General features: G+C 43.1%; 1 protein-coding gene across 2 annotated transcripts in view; it reads right to left on the bottom strand.

Annotated features, from left to right (window-relative positions):
* Nucleotides 1-7,387: 7,387 nt before the first annotated feature.
* The window catches only part of LOC132391519 (uncharacterized), a 237,636-nt gene continuing 227,607 nt past the window's right edge, over nucleotides 7,388-17,416 (bottom strand). For both annotated transcript variants that reach the window (XM_059964806.1, XM_059964807.1), the window contains 2 exons: nucleotides 8,431-8,521; nucleotides 7,388-7,845 (listed from right to left, as the gene is read on the bottom strand). In XM_059964806.1, coding sequence (XP_059820789.1) covers nucleotides 7,768-7,845; nucleotides 8,431-8,521 — 169 coding nt within the window. In that variant the 3' untranslated portion in view covers nucleotides 7,388-7,767. The remainder of the gene's footprint in view (nucleotides 7,846-8,430; nucleotides 8,522-17,416) is intronic.

Raw genomic sequence — 17,416 nt, 5'->3', positions numbered from 1 at the left:
AAAACAGCCTCCGTCGCCAAGATCATCCAGATCCAGACTATGAATTAGCCCCAACAGGTCATAAGCATGCGTTCATCCCAGGGCCGGACGTGCGGACGCTGACCCAACCCCAGTCACCCAGACCCGACAACTACATGACCGGCACATAGTATCTATATGAACAGAAGACTTTCATCTTCAGAACAAACCCACACGATACGAAACACCCAAGTAAGTGTCAGAGTGGACATAAGTTATTGGATATCCTGTCAATCTCCACACTGATGACCTCTTCGGCCTCATTTTTCGATTTTCAGTCTAAGATGCCAGCATATAAAGAAGACTGATATTCTCAGTTGTTGAAGTCAGGAACGCAATTTTGGCCTAACAACTCAGCCCCGAGCGGTTAGAATAAGCTCATGTTCATGGCGCGCAAATCATTCGACAATGGCAATAGTTTAAACTTCATTTAAAGAGCAGAGAACGATGAGAAACAAGCAGTGCTTTTTAACGAAAATACGGAATGGAAGGTAATTGCATATAACTTAAGAGTGCGAGATGAATCAAAAGACAGGTCAGACCTGCCTGGTGACATTGTCAATTCTATGTTTACAGATGATGTTGTTCAGCGGTGCCTTATTACCACTCGAATCTCGTTTTATTTTGTACTTTGATGTTAAGTGATCACTTATCTGCTGCCCTTTGTAGCTTTTAAAAACTTCCAAAGCCAAGATGTTCTTGGTTGGGATGAAGAAGTCGGTAATCCATCAGTTCCTCATTTATAGGATCGCGTAGCTTCTTACCGAGTATCAACAACGTACCTTGTGATGAGAGTACTGGCGAGATAAAATCACACTGAAATCGACCTTAATGCTCACTGCTAAATCAGCAGCGGGGGAGGCCTGCACATTTTACGATCACTTGCAACATTATTAGCCGATTTTACAAATTATTCTTGCAAGTACCTCACGATTACTTTTTGTTTTAACGTCGCGTACAAGCAATTTAATTGACATAAATTAATTATAATACAATTTTACAAGTCATTTAATCGTGTGTCCTACTCTGCTGCCCACCGAATAAGGGGCGGCGTGGACTATATCACTTTGCTTGCTTCACTTCCGCAACACTTGATTAAAGAGGGATAATTTCGAACAAAAACACAATTCATGATATACCGACCCACTTTTAGTTAGCGTGTGAGATGTCCTCTCAGGAAGCAAAGCTTCCCGTTTACGTTTTCAGGTTAAAACTTCACGATTCTTAAATTTTAAAAAAAGATTGATCAGACGGCCGCTTCCGTTTCTTCAGGCTGCTGGGGATAGGATTAGTTTAAGGAATAAGAAATAATTGGATGAACTTTGTTTAACCATGAAAGTTATGCATGTGTTATGCAAAAGTTAAGCATTAACACACGAAATGATCTTGTTTGTTAGTATCTTCCGTGTAAACGACAATACACCCGTTGGAGCCAGGTATATATCACTTTGCGCAATAAATATATCGCGACATTACTACGACCCATTCCGATTTTGTCACCCAGGATGATTAGAAATATTTGCCATTGACTCAAGTAACTAATTAAATGCATATAATTAGATCTTTACAACCACAAAATGCTGGAGGAACTCAGCAGGCCAGGCAGCATCTGTGGGGAAAAAGTACGGTCGACAATTCGGGGCGAAACCCTTCCGCAGCACTGGAGAAAAAAACAATGAGGAGGTGAAGGGTGATAGGTAAAACCGTGGGGGGGGGGGAGTAAAGGGCTGGGAAGCTGATAGGTTAATGACATAAAGGGCTGGAGAAAGGGGAATCTGATACGAGAGGGTATAAGAAAGAGAAGGGAGAGGGAGATGAGGTAGGAGAGGGAAGTGGGAATGGGAATCACATAAGATGCTGGAGGAATCAGCAGGCCAGGGACCGATTTCCCAAACTGCCACCCCCACTTTCACCATTCCCGTTTCCCTCTCTCACCTCCCTCTGATGCTCCTCTTCCCTCCCTTCCATGTACCACTTTGTACTTCTTCCTCCCCCTCCCCCACTTTTCTCTCTAACTTCTCATTTTTTCCCAATCCTGATGAAGGGTCTCAGCCCGAACCGTGACCGTTAACTCTTTTCTATAGATGCTGCCTGGCCTGCTGAGTTCCTCCAGCATTTTGGTGTGTGTTGCTCGGATTTCCAGCATCTACAATTTTCTCTTGTTTGTGATTAGGTTTTTGTGATCCATTCAGCCAGGGGAGAAACAGCCATTCCCTGCGTTTAAAGATTGTTAATTGTAGTCGAACAAATCACAAATTCCAATTCCTCAGTTTTGACAACTACAAGATACACGGCGAGGAGAAAAAGAGGGGGAGAAAGAGAGGAGAGAGGAGAGAGGAGAGAGGAGAGAGGAGAGGGAGAGGGAGAGGGAGAGGGAGAGGGAGAGGGAGAGGGAGAGGGAGAGGGAGAGGGAGAGGGAGGGAGGGAGAGAGAGAGAGAGAGAGAGAGAGAGAGAGAGAGAGAGAGAGAGAGAGAGAGAGAGAGAGAGAGAGAGAGAGACTTTGTGTTCGGCCTTCGTAATCCATCATGCAAATTCTTAAACAAGGTCCACAAAGAAAAGGACACATTTAATTTGACAATGACTCACAGCTTGTAACCAACATTCTTCGGCATAGCGGCTAATTGACTTGTGACCCACTACGGCCCTGGGTCTCCAGATTTCTACTGTTTAGTGTAATGATGGATGCTATGGCATTAATCTTACATAGAAAGAAAAAAAATGATAGCTCCGTTCTTTTCTCATCGCTCGCAGTGGTAGCTGGAGCTTTGCAGAATACACACTGCCAAGAATTTGTGTTATTCACTATTGTGTTCTTTCGAAAAGCTTCGGTGGCTCATTCCCACCGTCTTTCCCGTTGTCCGAGCCTTCACTTTGGGTGTTAACAAACGTCGGCAAGGTATTCGGGATTAGGTAATGGGAGTTGACAAAGGCAATATACAGTTTTGAGCTATAATCTTCTCCACTAATCTGCATTCCAATGTGAGGATTCATTTGAACTGGCAATTCAATACAACGTTTGCATAGGCTCGGTTACACGTTCTTTATCTCACCAGGATTGTTATTAGTGTGTAAAACACAGTGAAGACTGACGGGGCCTTGTTAATAAGTTTCACTTTGTCCACTCCGTCATTAAAGAGGGTGGAAGTGATGCAGGTCGTCTTGAAATGAGTTTTTACTCTTTATTTGAAATTCTAATTGAGTTATTTTTTTCCAAATAAAACAGGCCACCCCCTAGACTTGCTTGTAAGTTTTCACTTTAAGAATGAAACTTAACATTCCACAACGGGGAAAGTTCACAAATAATCTTCATGATTCCGCCTTAACAAATCAATCACTTATCAAATTAAGTTCCAATGTACCACTACTAAAACCCATCGTGGCACCTTTGCGATAAGTAAGGAAACACGATGCCAATGGCAGAAACAATTAGAGATGTATTTTCTCCACCAAAAAGATGTAAACCATTGTGATCGGGGAGTGGGAGTAAAGGACCAAGCGCAGTTCTCCACGGGGGGAATATCCCGCTGAATTAAGTTTTTCTTTCAACGTACAAGTGATGATGAAACATTTATGAAGCAAAATGACCCAGTGGCAAAGTCTTCTTATCGTGAATTTATAACAGGTTGGAAAACCTCTCTGACGATTTATGAAGCATTAGATAATTAGATATGGAAACTGAACTCTGAACATATAAACACCCAGCGTATTAGGCAACCATTCAGGAAACGAAACATTTCAGAGGTCGCCTTTTATCATTGCTGATAGAAGCATATGCCAATTGCCATTTAAACCCTGCGCCCAAGAGCTCTTCAAATTGTAGATTGTTACGCTTGAGAGTCCAAGCAAGTGGATGTGCATATTGTTATGGAATAATAAACGTGGCAGGACCACGAAGCTCAGTTTCTCAGCACAGTGTTCAGCATTTCTCCTTGTACATCCCTACATCAATGTTAACATACTATGTTAATTATAACACTTTTTGGACCTGAGAAAGCCCCCAATGTTTTGTGATTATTTATAATTTGAATCGATATCTTGACGAATATCGATTTTAATATAGCGAACATAATTCGAAATATCGAAACACACGTTTGCAAGCATGGCTTTACATTTTAATGTTTTCTTCACTATTTCTACTGCGAGTACTTTCAAAAGCGTCTAATTATCTTTGCCATATTTTTGCTGAATTTAGGTCCATTAGCATGGATAACGTTCAAAAGTTTTAGCAATTCTAACTGTAAGGGTAATGAAATAGAAAAAAACTCCCGCGCTATCTCTATAATGATCGGCGATGCGCTTTCATGCCGGCACACGATTAATAAATATTTGACCACAGATTTAAAATGAACCATCGACCTAACACCATTCAGCACTTGTGGAAATGTTCTAAACGGTTTCGCCTTTCATTTGGAAGTTATTTCCCAAACAGGTAACTCGTATTTTTAATCTGAAAGAAAATTCATTTGTAAGTGCTATGTTTACATAAATTAAATTTTTAAAAATTACTCCTCTGCAGGATCAGCGTGTCACTGGCATGTCCAGTGTTTATTGTCCATGAGACACAGGGCTGCATTTTTGGACCTATGAATGAATTGCACCATCTATGGATTTTACTGTGTACTCTTTAGCACGTTAAACGGAACCAGAGAAGACGAAATTCAACAATTACACTGTAACAATGAAGCCTAATAAATATATCCCCTTTTAAAAAAAAGTAAAATAAAAATATGCAGGAAGCAAGGGTCTAAGTTCGCAGATATCTTCCTACAACTGCAATGTTTGAAAACGTTGTCAGAACTTCTTACTGCTGCAAGGTTCTGAACCTTTGGGATTCTGTCATTAAGTACATGGAAGGTTGTGATGGGAAATATTTCTAAATCCAGGGATGTGAGGTTGTGGTGCACATTGACTTGAGGCGATAAAAGCACCAGGTAAGTTTATGAGGCCTACAGCTGCTTCTATTTCTTTGTTTCATCTGCCACAGTAATATGGCTGTTATACAGCTCTTGTTACATGCATGTGCAGTTCAACTGTTTAATTGTGCAGGAAGTTTGAAGTTAATAACTCATCTCCTTCTACCTTAGGCCGCAAACTTATCAATCTCCCCTGCTGTGGACCACTTTCTGGAGGTCTAAGATACCGTCTTCTACTAAGAAGGGATCCATATGCTCCATGACCGCTGGACTAAGTTTGTAAATGTAGGAGGGGACTATGTTGGAAAATAAATGTGCTAGGTTTTCTAAAATTGACTCCTACCTTAGGCTACGAACTTACCAATCACCCCTCATAAAAGAGGTCTGCTGCCTTGCCTCTAAATTTCAAAATTAGAATCAAGATCAGCTTTATTATCACTGACAGACGTCATGAGATTTGTTGTTTTTGGACAGGAGTACAGTGCAAAAACATACAAATCTACATTGCAAAAAAAAAGGAATGACAATATAGTACACATGGTCTATGGATCTTTCAGAAATCCAATAGTGGAGCGTAAGAAGCTGTTCCTAAATCGTTGAGTGTAGGACTTCAGGCTCCTGTATCTCCTCCCTGTTTTGAGTAACGAGAAGAGGATATGCCCTGTTTGCTGAGCGTCCTTAATGGTTGATGCCACCTTATTGAGGACGCGCCTCCTGAAGATATCCTCTAAGATGGGAAGGGTTTATAAATCTTTGGCTGCATATCAAATCTCCTCAAACTCCTACGTCGAGCTGCTGGTGAGTGTTCTTCAAGATGGCATCGATGTACTGCCATTTAATGTTCAAATCATACTCCTAAAACTGCAGCAGGATTGGTATACCCAAGGTATAGACTCTTGCTAGTTAAGTTAGTAAAGGATGCGTTCCAAAAGCTTTTGTTTATTGTCCCTGCTGTTTACAGCTCCTGTGGTCGACCAAGAATGGACCAAATAATCCGAGCATTTAAAGTTAAATAAACCCGTGAAGGTGCTTACCGGGGGTTGAGGAGCATGATGTTCCTGGCAAGATACAGTTACAAGGTGAATCTAATGGAAATAGAATCAGTCTGGAGGATCAGTTCCTTTTAGTCTGAAATAAATACCATGTTCATGAAAACCTCTATCATCATGTCACAAATGAAAGGTTTGCAAAGTATTTACTTTAGAAAGAGTAAAGAGAATAACAAAAAAAGAGGATTTGGCAGAATTAGGTTTAGTTTAATCAATTCACTTTATTGTTATAGGATTAATTTTCTGTAAATTACGGGTGTAGATCATAAAGTCTGTTTTCCGGTTATCACCTCTGATGATGTCGGGATACAATCAATATAACGGTGACAAACAGAATTTAACTCGAGTTTACACTGATATCATGCTACTACTTCATTGGAAATTCAATTTTCTTCCGAAAGGAAATTAAGTCCTTTTTTGTTTTGCAAGTAAAAGGAAGTCCATGACTAGAGGGGATGTAAGGGGAAGACTTTTTTTCCATCTTGGAATCTGGGCTGCTGAGGGGAAGATGGAAGTGGAAACTCTCACATTGAAATAATTAGCCGAACACTTCAAGCGCAATGGTTACCAACCGAGTGTTAGAAAGTGGATCAGTACAGATAGGTGGAAAATGCAGATATGTTAAGAGCCTCAAAACGTTTAGCAGAATCTGCCGAGTGTTCCTAAGCATTTTCTGTGTTTATTTTAGAGTGGATAGGCCGAGGGATGTGTTTTCATGCTGTCTTATGGCCCATGAATCTGTGAAAGTTGATACACCAGAACCATGCTTTTGTTATTACTAATAATGAATATGTTTACACTTTTGGTACAATTAACATCAAGTGTATGGGCAGAATCCCATTCAAATCACATTGTCATCATAAAATGACTCATTGACTGTTGCATGATCTTGCCCAGGAACATAACAAATGCTTCACTGCCCATGTCCAGCTGGAGTTCTTATACCGAATAGAGGAAGGCACATCAGTTGTTTTCACAACGCCGTGGTGTCAGGGCGTTTAATTCTGACAGGTTGCAGCTAAAGCTTAACATAAATGAGCAATCTCCCACATGTACTGCAATTGACACACACAGTGCTGGAGGTACTCAGCAGGCCAGTCAACTGCAAAAGAGCAAATAGTCATCATTTTGGGCCCAAACCATTCTTCGGGACCTCTTTTTCCATAGCTGCTGACTGGCCCATTGACTTGCTCTGGCATTGTGTGTGTGATGTTTGGATTTCCAGCATCTGCAGATTCTCTCGTGTGCACTTGAAAAGGTCAGGCACAGGAAGTACACAGGGCACAGCACTCTTACCCTGTTGAAGTACAGCTAACAAATTGTAACATATGTATAGCATTAAAGATCGCGGTGGCAGATGTTAACCATAAATGCACATTTGATTTTCAAAAATTACAACGGAGACATTGTGTTAAGTTATGGAATTTATTTAGTGCTGAAACATGCATTCATAATTGTCCATTAACACCATTTAGCTAAGAAGACGTGTATGTTAAAGCACCTTTCCTGACCTCAGAGTTGAGCATCATTTTTACTACCAAGGGAAAAGGGTCTTTGACGTAATCATTAATTTGTTTGCCTTTTCTCAGCCGTTGCCTGACCTGCTGAGTGGTTCCAGCATTTTCTGTTTTTTTAATATTTCCTACCTGTGCAGTTTCATAGCAATTAAATTTTTAATTCCTTTACTATGCAGAAGAAATTAATCTGGCATTTGTCTATCCCTGTGAAGAATAGCGAGATGGAGAATGTCTGAGCTGTGCTCGCGGGATGGCATTTCCACCTCAAATTATTCTTCCACAAGTGTCTTCAGATCAGGTACGTTTGTCAGTTGGAAGTCCAGCAACATCTGTCCATATGCCTTACCCTGTAAAACAATACTTTTCAGTTTTGTGGGAAAACTCAGCAGTTTGGGATTTTATTTAAACAAAACCGTTTGTATTCAAAAGGAATATCTGGCTAGTGCAGTGCCAGAAAGAGCCCGTGAAGGAAGAGCCTTTCGACGAGATTTTAAACCAGCTCCAGTCGCGATGATTTTGGCAGGAAAATTGCTCTATTCACCTAGGGAGGATGGCTTGCCAGCCCAGCCGTTACCGCGGTGCTATCAAGTTGGTGGCCCTCCTTTACGGAAATATTGAAGTAAACAATTCAACTAAAATGGCTCACCTTGCAATTCAACAATTTCAATAAGGACTTATCAACAAAATTGGGGGAGTTGTTCAGCTGGAACTGCATAAATGTTGTGAGAAAGAGAGTAATCTAGCTCAACCAAATGAAATTACTTGTTCAAATGCAAAAACTACAGAAGCTGATGCAAAGTATTTATAAGAATTTCACACTTGGCTTGACTGGCAGCTTTCAACGCCTATCTACAATTTACATCAAATATTATCTAACGATATTTCCTCCGCCAAAGTCAGTGGCACAATCAAACACCACAAGCGCTTTGTACCTGCGGATCACTCCTTAAAGATGCAACGCCTCCGCCACCCAATGAATTTCTCAGCACAAAATTTAATCCCTGGATTCCTGGAAGGTCAAATCTGCAGACAAATAAAAATTGCTGAAACATGCTAAATGCACTACTACATGTTAAAACAGATACAGTACAGCATCTCAACATCTGTAAAATCTATCGCTAATAGCGAGCTAAGCTATGGCATCTGCCCAACAGGTCATCTTACACTAATAGAAAAGGAAAACTGAGCCAAAATGCTAATTGTTAGAATGGCCAGTTTTGGGTTGGCATGGTAGTGCAGTGGTTAGCAGAAAGCTTTGTAGTTCAGGCAACCTGGGTTTAATTCCTGCCACAGCCCTTAAGAAGATTGCATATTCTCACCGTGATTGAATGGCTTTCCTTTGGGTGCTCCAGTTCCGTCCCAAAGTCCAAAGACAGACAGGTTGGTCATTGTAAATTGTCCCATAATTTAGCAGCAAAATGCATGGCTAAGGAGTTGGTGCAAGAGGAAGGCTTCATGTTTCTGGACAATTGGGCCTTGTTCCAGGGAAGGTGGGACCTATTCCAACGGGAATAGGAGGGGGATTAACATCCTTGTGGGAAGGTTTGCTAGTGCTGCTCTGGGGGGAATTTGAGGGGAACCAGAGAGAGCAGATGGTGAGGTGGAGGAGAATAAAGGTCATGCGAGAACTGCAGGTATGGTGGTAGTCTCTCGAAGTCCAAGGAAGACAAATGTGCTGTGCAGTTAATGTCTGTGGGCACACATATGACTTCTGAGGCTGAAGTCCGAAGCGCAGATACGGTTGCAGATGGGGCAAGGAACACCGCCTGTTGGGGCAGGAGCGGACGCCTTCCTGTGCCTTTCTTGACTCGCCTTGAGGCGCTGCATGCGCCGGTTGGCTTGGAAGTTGTTTGCTGCCTTGGAGCATAGACTGCGCCACTTGGACCGATCAGCAGCAGTGTGTTCGAGATCGCAGGGCTGAAGTTTGGCCCACTTAAGGTTTGACTTGAGGTTGTCCTTGTACTTCTTCCTTGGGCAACCTTGGGCACGGTTGCCCTGCTCCAGTTCTCCATAGAACAACTGGCGCAGCATTCTGGACTCATCCATGCAGATCACGTGGCCGGTCCATCTGAGCTGAGCCGTCAAAATCTTGGCTTTAATGCTTGTGGAATTGGCTCAGCCCAGGACTGTCAGATTTGCAAGATTGATCGCAGAGCGCGATTATGGAATTGTTCAAGCTGTTTGACATGTCTTCGATACAGTGTCCAGGTTTCACAGCCATATAGAAGTGATGAAACTACAACAGCATTGTAAACCTTCAGTTTAGTGGAGAGGCGAATGTACTTGTGCTGCAGAACTCTGACCCGGAGCCTTCCGAGTGCCTGGCTTGCTTTCTGGATCCTTGACGTGATTTCTTTATCAAGGGCGTATAGTGCATGGAGTAAAGCCAGATCTAACATATAAAGAGGCTTTGAGGAAAGAGAAACAGAATAAAGGGTGTAAAGGTAGTAAGGTAGAAGGGCTAAAGTGTGTGTACTTCAATGCAAGAAGCATCAGGAACAAAGGTGATGAACTGAGAGCTTGGATACATACATGGAATTATGATGTAGTGGCCATTACAGAGACTTGGCTGGCACTAAAGCAGGAATGGATTCTCAATATTCCTGGATTTCAGTGCTTCAGAGGGGGGGGGGGGGGGGAAGGGGATTACTGGCATTACTGGTCAGGGATACTATTACAGCTACAGAAAAGGTGGGTAATGTAGCAGGATCCTCTTTTGAGTCGGTATGGGTGGAAGTCAGGAACAGGAAGGGAGCAGTTACTCTACTGGTAGTATTCTATAGGCCCCCTGGTAGCAGCAGAGATACTAAAGAGCAGATTGGGAGGCAAATTTGGAAAGGTGCAAAAATAACAGGGTTGTTATCATGGGTGACTTTAATTTCCCTAATATGGATTGGCACCTGATTAGTTCCAATGGCTCAGATGGGGCAGAATTTGTTAAGTGCGTCCAGGACGGATTCCTGTCACAGTATGTTGACAGGCCGACTGGGGGAATGCCACACTAGATCAAGTATTAGGTAATGAACTGGGTCAGATCACAAATCCCTCATTGGGTGAGCATCTGGGGGACAGTGACCACCGCTCCCTGGCCTTTAGCATTATCATAGAAAAGGATAGAATCAGAGAGGACAGGAAAATTTTTAATTGGGGAAGGGCAATAAGGCTATAAGGCTAGAACCTGCGGGTGTGAATTGCGATGATGTTTTTGCAGAGAAATGTATTATGGACATGTGGTCGATGTTTAGGGATAAATCTGTCCCGGTGAGGAAGATAAAGAATGGTAGGGTGAAGGAACCATGGGTGACAAGTGAGGTGGAGAATCTTGTCAGATGGAAGAAGGCAGCTTATGTGAAGTTTCAAAAGCAAGGATCAGATGAGTCTATTGAGGAATTTAGGGTAGCAAGAAATGAGCTTAAGAAGGGGCTGAGGAGAGCAAGAAGGGGGCAATGAGAAGGCCTTGGCGAGTAGGGTAAAGGAAAACCCCAAGGCATTCTTCAATTATGTGAAGACCAAAAGGTTGACAGGAGTGAAGATAGGACCGACTAGAGATAAAGGTGGGAAGATGTGCCTGGAGGATGTGGAAGTGAGCGAGGTCCTCAATGAATACTTCTCTTCAGTATTCACCAATGAGAGGGGACTTGATGACGGTGAGGCAAATATGAGTGAGGTTGATATTCTGGAGCATGTTGATATTAAGGCAGAAGAGGTGCTGGAGTTGTTAAAATACATTAGGGCGGAAAAGTCCCCGGGGCCTGACAGAATATTCCCCAGGTTATTCCACGAGGCGAGGGAAGAGGTTGCTAGCTAGGATCTTTATATCCTAGTTGTCCATGGGAATGGTACCAGAGAATTGGAGGGAGGCGAATGTTGTCCCCTTGTTCAAAAAAGTTGATAGGGATAGTCTAGGTAATTATAAACCAGGGAGCCTTGCATCTGTGGTGGGAAAGCTGTTGTAAAAGATTCTTAGCGATAGAATCTATAGGCATTTAGAGAATCATGGACTGATCAGGGACAGTCAGCATGGCTTTGTGAAGGGCAGATCGTGTCTAACAAGCCTGATAGAGTTCTTTGAGGAGGTGACCAGGCATATAGATGAGGGTAGTGCAGTGGATGTGATCTACATGGATTTTAGTAAAGCATTTGACAAGGTTCCACATGCTAGGCTTATTCAGAAAGTCAGAAGGCATGGGATCCAGAGAAGTTTAGCCAGGTGGATTCAGAATTGGCTTGCCTGCAGAAAGAAGAGGGTCGTGGTGGAGGGAGTACATTCGGATTGGAGGGTTGTAACTAGTGGTGTCCCATAACGATTGGTTCTGGGACCTCTACTTTTTGTGATTTTTATTAATGACCTGGATGTGGGGGTGGAAGGGTGGGTTGGCAAGTTTGCAGACAACACAAGGTTTGGTGGTGTTGTGGATAGTGTAGAGGATTGTTGGAAGATTACAGTAAGACATTGATGGGATGCAGAAGTGGGCTGAGACTTGGCAGATGGAGTTCAAGCTAGAGAAGTGTGAGGTGGTACCTTTGGAAGGACAAACTTCAAGGCCGAGTACAAAGTAAATGGAAGGATACGGCAGTGTGGAGGAGCAGAGGGATCTGGGAGTACATGTCCACAGATCCCTGAAAGTTGCCTCCAGGTCGATAGGGTACTTAAGAAAGCTTATGGAGTGTTAGCTTTCATAAGTCGAGGGATAGAGTTTAAGAGTCATGAGGTAATGATGCAGCTCTATAAAACTTTGGTTAGGCCACACTTGGAGTACTGTGTCCAGTTCTGGTCACCTCACTATAGGAAGGATGTGGAAGCATTGGAAAGGTTACAGAGGAGATTTACCAGGATGCTGCCTGGTTTAGAGAGTATGCATTATGATTAGAAATTAAGGGAGCTAGGGCTTTACTCTCTGGAGAGGAGGATGATGAGAAGAGATATGATAGAGGTATGCAGGATATTAAGAGGAATAGATAGAGTGCATAGCCAGTGCCTCTTCCCCAGGGCACCACTGCTCAATACAAGAGGACATGGCTTTAAGGTAAGGGGTGGAAAGTTCAACGGAATATTAGAGGTTTTTCACTCAGAGTGGTTGGTGCATGGAATGCACTGTCTGAGTCAGTGGTGGAGGCAGATACACTAGTGAAATTTAAGACACTACTAGACAGGTATATGGAGGAATATTTCAAATGTCATTAGAAACCGGGATGATGCCGGAGGATTGGCATATTGCTCATGTGGTTTCATTGTTTAAAAAGGGTTCTAAGAGTAAACCTAGCAATTATAGGCCTGTCAGTTTGATGTCCGTGGTGGGTAAATTAATGGAAACTATTCTTAGAGATGGTATATATAATTATCTGGATAGACAGGGTTTGATTATGAACAGTCAACAGGGATATGTGCGTGGAAGGTCATGTTTGACAAATCTTATTGAATTTTTTGAAGAGGTTAACGAGGAAAGTTGATGAGGGTAAAGCAGTGGATGTTGTCTATATTGACTTCAGTAAGGTCTTTGACAAGTTTCCGCACGGAAGGTTAGTTAGGAAGGTTCAATCGTTAGGTATTAATATTGAAGTAGTAAAATGGATTCAACAGCGGCTGGATGGGAGATGCCAGAGAGTAGTGGTGGATAACTGTTTGTCAGGTTGGGGGCCGGTGACTAGTGGTGTGCCTCAGGGATCTGTACTGGGTCCGATGCTGTTTGTCATATACACTAATGATGTGGATGATGGGGTGGTAAATTGGATTAGTAAGTATGCAGATGATACTAAGGTAGATACTAAGGTTGTGGATAATGAAGTAGGTTTTCAAAGCTTGCAGAGAGATTTAGGCCAGTTAGAAGAGTGGGCTGAAAGATGGCAGATGGAGTTTAATGCTGATAAGTGTGAGGTGCTACATTTTGGTAGGAAAAATCCAAATAAGACATACATGGTAAATGGTAGGGCATTGAAGAATGCAGTAGAACAGAGTGATCTAGGAATAATGATGCATAGTTCCCTGAAGGTGGAATCTCATGTGGATAGGGTGGTGAAGAAAGCTTTTGGAATGCTGGCCTTTATAAATCAGAGCATTGATATAGGAGTTGGGATGTAATATTAAAATTGTACAATACATTGGTAAGGCCGAATTTGGAGTATTGTGTACAGTTCTGGTCACCGAATTATAGGAAAGATGTCAACAAAACAGAAGATTTACTAGAATGTTACCTGGGTTTCAGCACCTAAGTTACAGGGAAAGATTGAATAAGTTGGGTCTTTATTCTTTGGAGCGTAGAAGGTTGAGGGGGGACTTGATAGTGGTATTTAAAATTATGAGGGGGATAGATAGAGTTGACGTGGATAGGCTTTTTAAATTGAGAGTAGGGGAGATTCATACAAGAGGACATGAGTTGAAAGTTAGGGGGCAAAAGTTTAAGGGTAACACAAGAGGGAATTTCTTTACTCAGAGAGTGGTTGCTCTGTGGAACGAGCTTCCAGTAGAAGTGGTAGAGGCAGGTTCGGTATTGTCATTTAAAGTAAAATTGGATAGGTATATGGACAGGAAAGGAATGGAGAGTTATGGGCTGAGTGCGGGTCAGTGGGACTAGGTGAGAGTAAGCGTTCGGCATGGACTAGAAGGGCCAAGATGGCCTGTTTCCCGTGCTGTAATTGTTATATGGTTATATATGAAATTTAAGGTGGGGGTTATATGGGAGGCAGGGTTTAAGGGTTGGCACAGCATTGTGGGCTGAAGGGCCTGTACTGTGCTGTATTGTTCTATGTTCTACGCAAGGGTTAAATTGGGAGTTGCTGGGTGGTGCTTGGTGGTCCAAAGGATTGGAAGCTCCTACTCTGCGCTGTATCTCAATAAACAATCAGCCTTCACCCTGCCTTGTGCAGCTGGATTCTGGACTTCCTGTCAGATCGCCGGCAGGTGGTAAGAGTGGGCTCCCTCACCTCCACCCCTCTGACCCTCAACACAGGAACCCCTCAGGGCTGTATCCTATGCCCCCTCCTTTACTATCTGTATAGGCATGATTGTGTTGCCACACACAACTCCAATCCGCAAATTAAATTTGCAGATGATAATAACAAGGCAGCCAACAGAGAAGAAGTCATCACCCTGATACAGTGGTGTCAAGAAAACAACCTCTCCCTCAATGTCGCGAAATCAAAGGAGCTGGTTGTGGACTAGAGGAGGAATGGAGACAGACTATGTCTATTGACATCAATGGATCTGGAGTTGAGAGGGTGACCAGCTTTAAGTTCCTCGGCATTCATATCACCGAGGATCTCACGTACATACTGTCTATGTGGCGAGAAAAGCACCTCAGACGGTTGAAGAAGTTTGGCATATTCCCAAATCCTAAGAACTTTCTATAGTTGAGAGCATCCTGACCGAGTGCATCACTGCCTGGAACGGAAACAGTACTTCCCTCAATCGCAGGACACAACAGAGAGTGGTGCAGACAGCCCAGCGCATCTGTAGGTGTGAACTTCCCATGATTCATGACGTTTACAGAGACAGGAGTTTAAAAAGAGCCTGAAGGATCATCGGGGATCTGAGTCACCACAGCCTCAAACTGTTCCAGCTGCTGCCATCCGGGAAATGGTACCACAGCATAAAAGCCAGGACCAACAGGTTCCAGGATAGCTTCTTCCACTAGGCCATCAGACTGATTAATTCATGCTGACACAATTGTATTTCTAAGCTATATTGACTGTTCTGTTGTATATCTTTACTATTTATTACAAATTACTATAATCCGTATAGAGAGTAACAAAGATTTTTACTCCTCACGCAAATTAAAGTCAAATCAATTCAAAGAGGGAAGGAGGGAAGGAGGGAAGGAGGGAAGGAGGGAAGGAGGGAAGGAGGGAAGGAGGGAAGGAGGGAAGGAGGGAAGGAAGGAAGGAAGGAAGGAAGGAAGGAAGGAAGGAAGGAAGGAAGGAAGGAAGGAAGGAAGGAAGGAAGGGAGGAAGGAAGGGAGGAAGGAAGGGAGGAAGGGAGGGAGGGAGGGAGGGAGGAAGGGAGGGAGGGAGGGAGGGAGGGAGGGAGGGAAGGAAGGAAGGAAGGAAGGAACTTAAGATATCCAAAGTTGAAGAATTCAGTGCAGAGTCCTGAAGTGCCCAAATGGAAAATGAGATGTTTTTCTCAAGGTTGTGTGGTCACAGACAGAAAGATCAGAATGGGACTGGATGTTGAATTAATGTGGCAGACAAATGGAGGCACTTAAATACATGAAGACAGTAGAGGTAGAGTGAAAATATTCCCATTGGCAGAGGAGCCAAGAAACAGGGGACACAGAACAAAGTTGTTTGGCAGAAGAATCCAATCATTAAAAAAAAACACATTCATAAGGGAGTTGAATAAAGGAGTGTGTAGTGATGTTGGCGATAGCTGGTGTAAAAAAACTGACTGGGTTGCTTCTAGACATACTCTGGCTGGTATGGACATCTCAGACTGACAGATCCCCTGCTCTGCACTAACCATAATACAGTACTCAAGATACATTCACACAATTTGGTTTACTGATACACTCTTATACTGATACATTTATTATCGTATAAAAGCACTGGGATCATACAACACCCAAACAGTACAACCAAGGGCCTGCACTCCAGACTTGAGTTTCAGTTTTAGCCAATTCAAAACTTTGTCCTGACATATCCTGTCCAAAGATAGCCCAAACTGCTCTGGGTAGGTTGGGGGTGAGTGGTTGGCATGGGTTGAAAGGCACATTTTAGCGGCTGTTTAAATTTCACCAACTCTTCTGCTGCTTTTCCTCTTGGAATTAGGGTGGCTGTTCAGTTTACTTCTTGTCTCCAAACCCACGACGGTGTTCTGAATTTTTCTCTGTGGCTCTGAAATCCATGCTGGTTTATTTTTGAGTAGGGTGTGTTTTTTTTTGTTGGTCTGTGGCAATGAGTCATGGCTTGTGGTTATTTGGAAATGGTGCCCATGTTCAACAATTCATTCCCCATAACCCATTCACTCCATCTAAACTATGGTCATGATTACACCTGTGATTATTGGGGTAAATTCTGATGAATGTTTCCTTGGCTGGTTTATATTTAGTGAGTTGGTGCTGGGGCCTGTGTTGGGGGGAGTGGGCTTGGGAATTGGGGGAATCAGTCCTTGAGCTGGTTTTACTTATAGCTGATTGGGACACGCTGGTCGGACTGCGTGCAGTTGGGTGATTTGGATTCCTATGATCAGTTCACACTACTGTTTCTGTTGGGGTCAGGTGTGTGGGGGTGTGTGTTATTGGGGGGGGGCTGTCTCTGTGAGAAGGAAGCCCCACCTTTTCTGGTTGTGTGGAAGGTTGGAGAGGGTTGAGGAATCAAGAACTAGAGGACATAAGTTAAAGGTGAGAAGATAATGTAAAAGGAACATGAGGGGCAACTTTTTTACCCACAGCACGGTCAGTGAACTGCCAGAAGTGCTTCATTAAAAAGTACTTAGACACTTACATGGATAGGGGGAAGTAGACAAATGGGATTAGATTAGATGGAAATTTGGGTTAGCACGGACCAGCTGGGTCTTAGGGACATTTTCTGTGTTGTATAATTCTAACCTGTTAGAAGTGGTCTAATAGGGCTTTCTGAAGGGAAAAGGAGGGAGAATTCTGCCTGTACTATGGGAAAAGAATGAGGATTGTTGTACTGGGGTCTAGTGCAAATCAATGGGCTGAATAGAACACTAATCATGGAAGTTGCAGCATAGGCCTTCTGGCCCACAAAGTCAGTGCTAATTATTGTGCTGATTCTCTTCAGTCTGCACATGGCTTTCCGCTGGGCGGGACAGACTCGAGGGTTTGCTGCTCGTTTTTGTTTCACCTAGCCAGTGTGTTTCCAGCTTGTTTATGGCAGCAACTCTCTCCCATCTCCCCGTGTGCTCCCTGCATCCCTGCTCCTTACTCCTTTGTTGCAATGCCCATAAACTGGCCCCCT

Source organism: Hypanus sabinus, chromosome 3 (assembly GCF_030144855.1).
Source record: "Hypanus sabinus isolate sHypSab1 chromosome 3, sHypSab1.hap1, whole genome shotgun sequence".
In the NCBI taxonomy this organism is placed as follows: Eukaryota; Metazoa; Chordata; class Chondrichthyes; order Myliobatiformes; family Dasyatidae; genus Hypanus; species Hypanus sabinus.
Note: the sequence above shows the minus strand (reverse complement) of the source record. Positions and strands in the feature narration are given on the sequence as shown.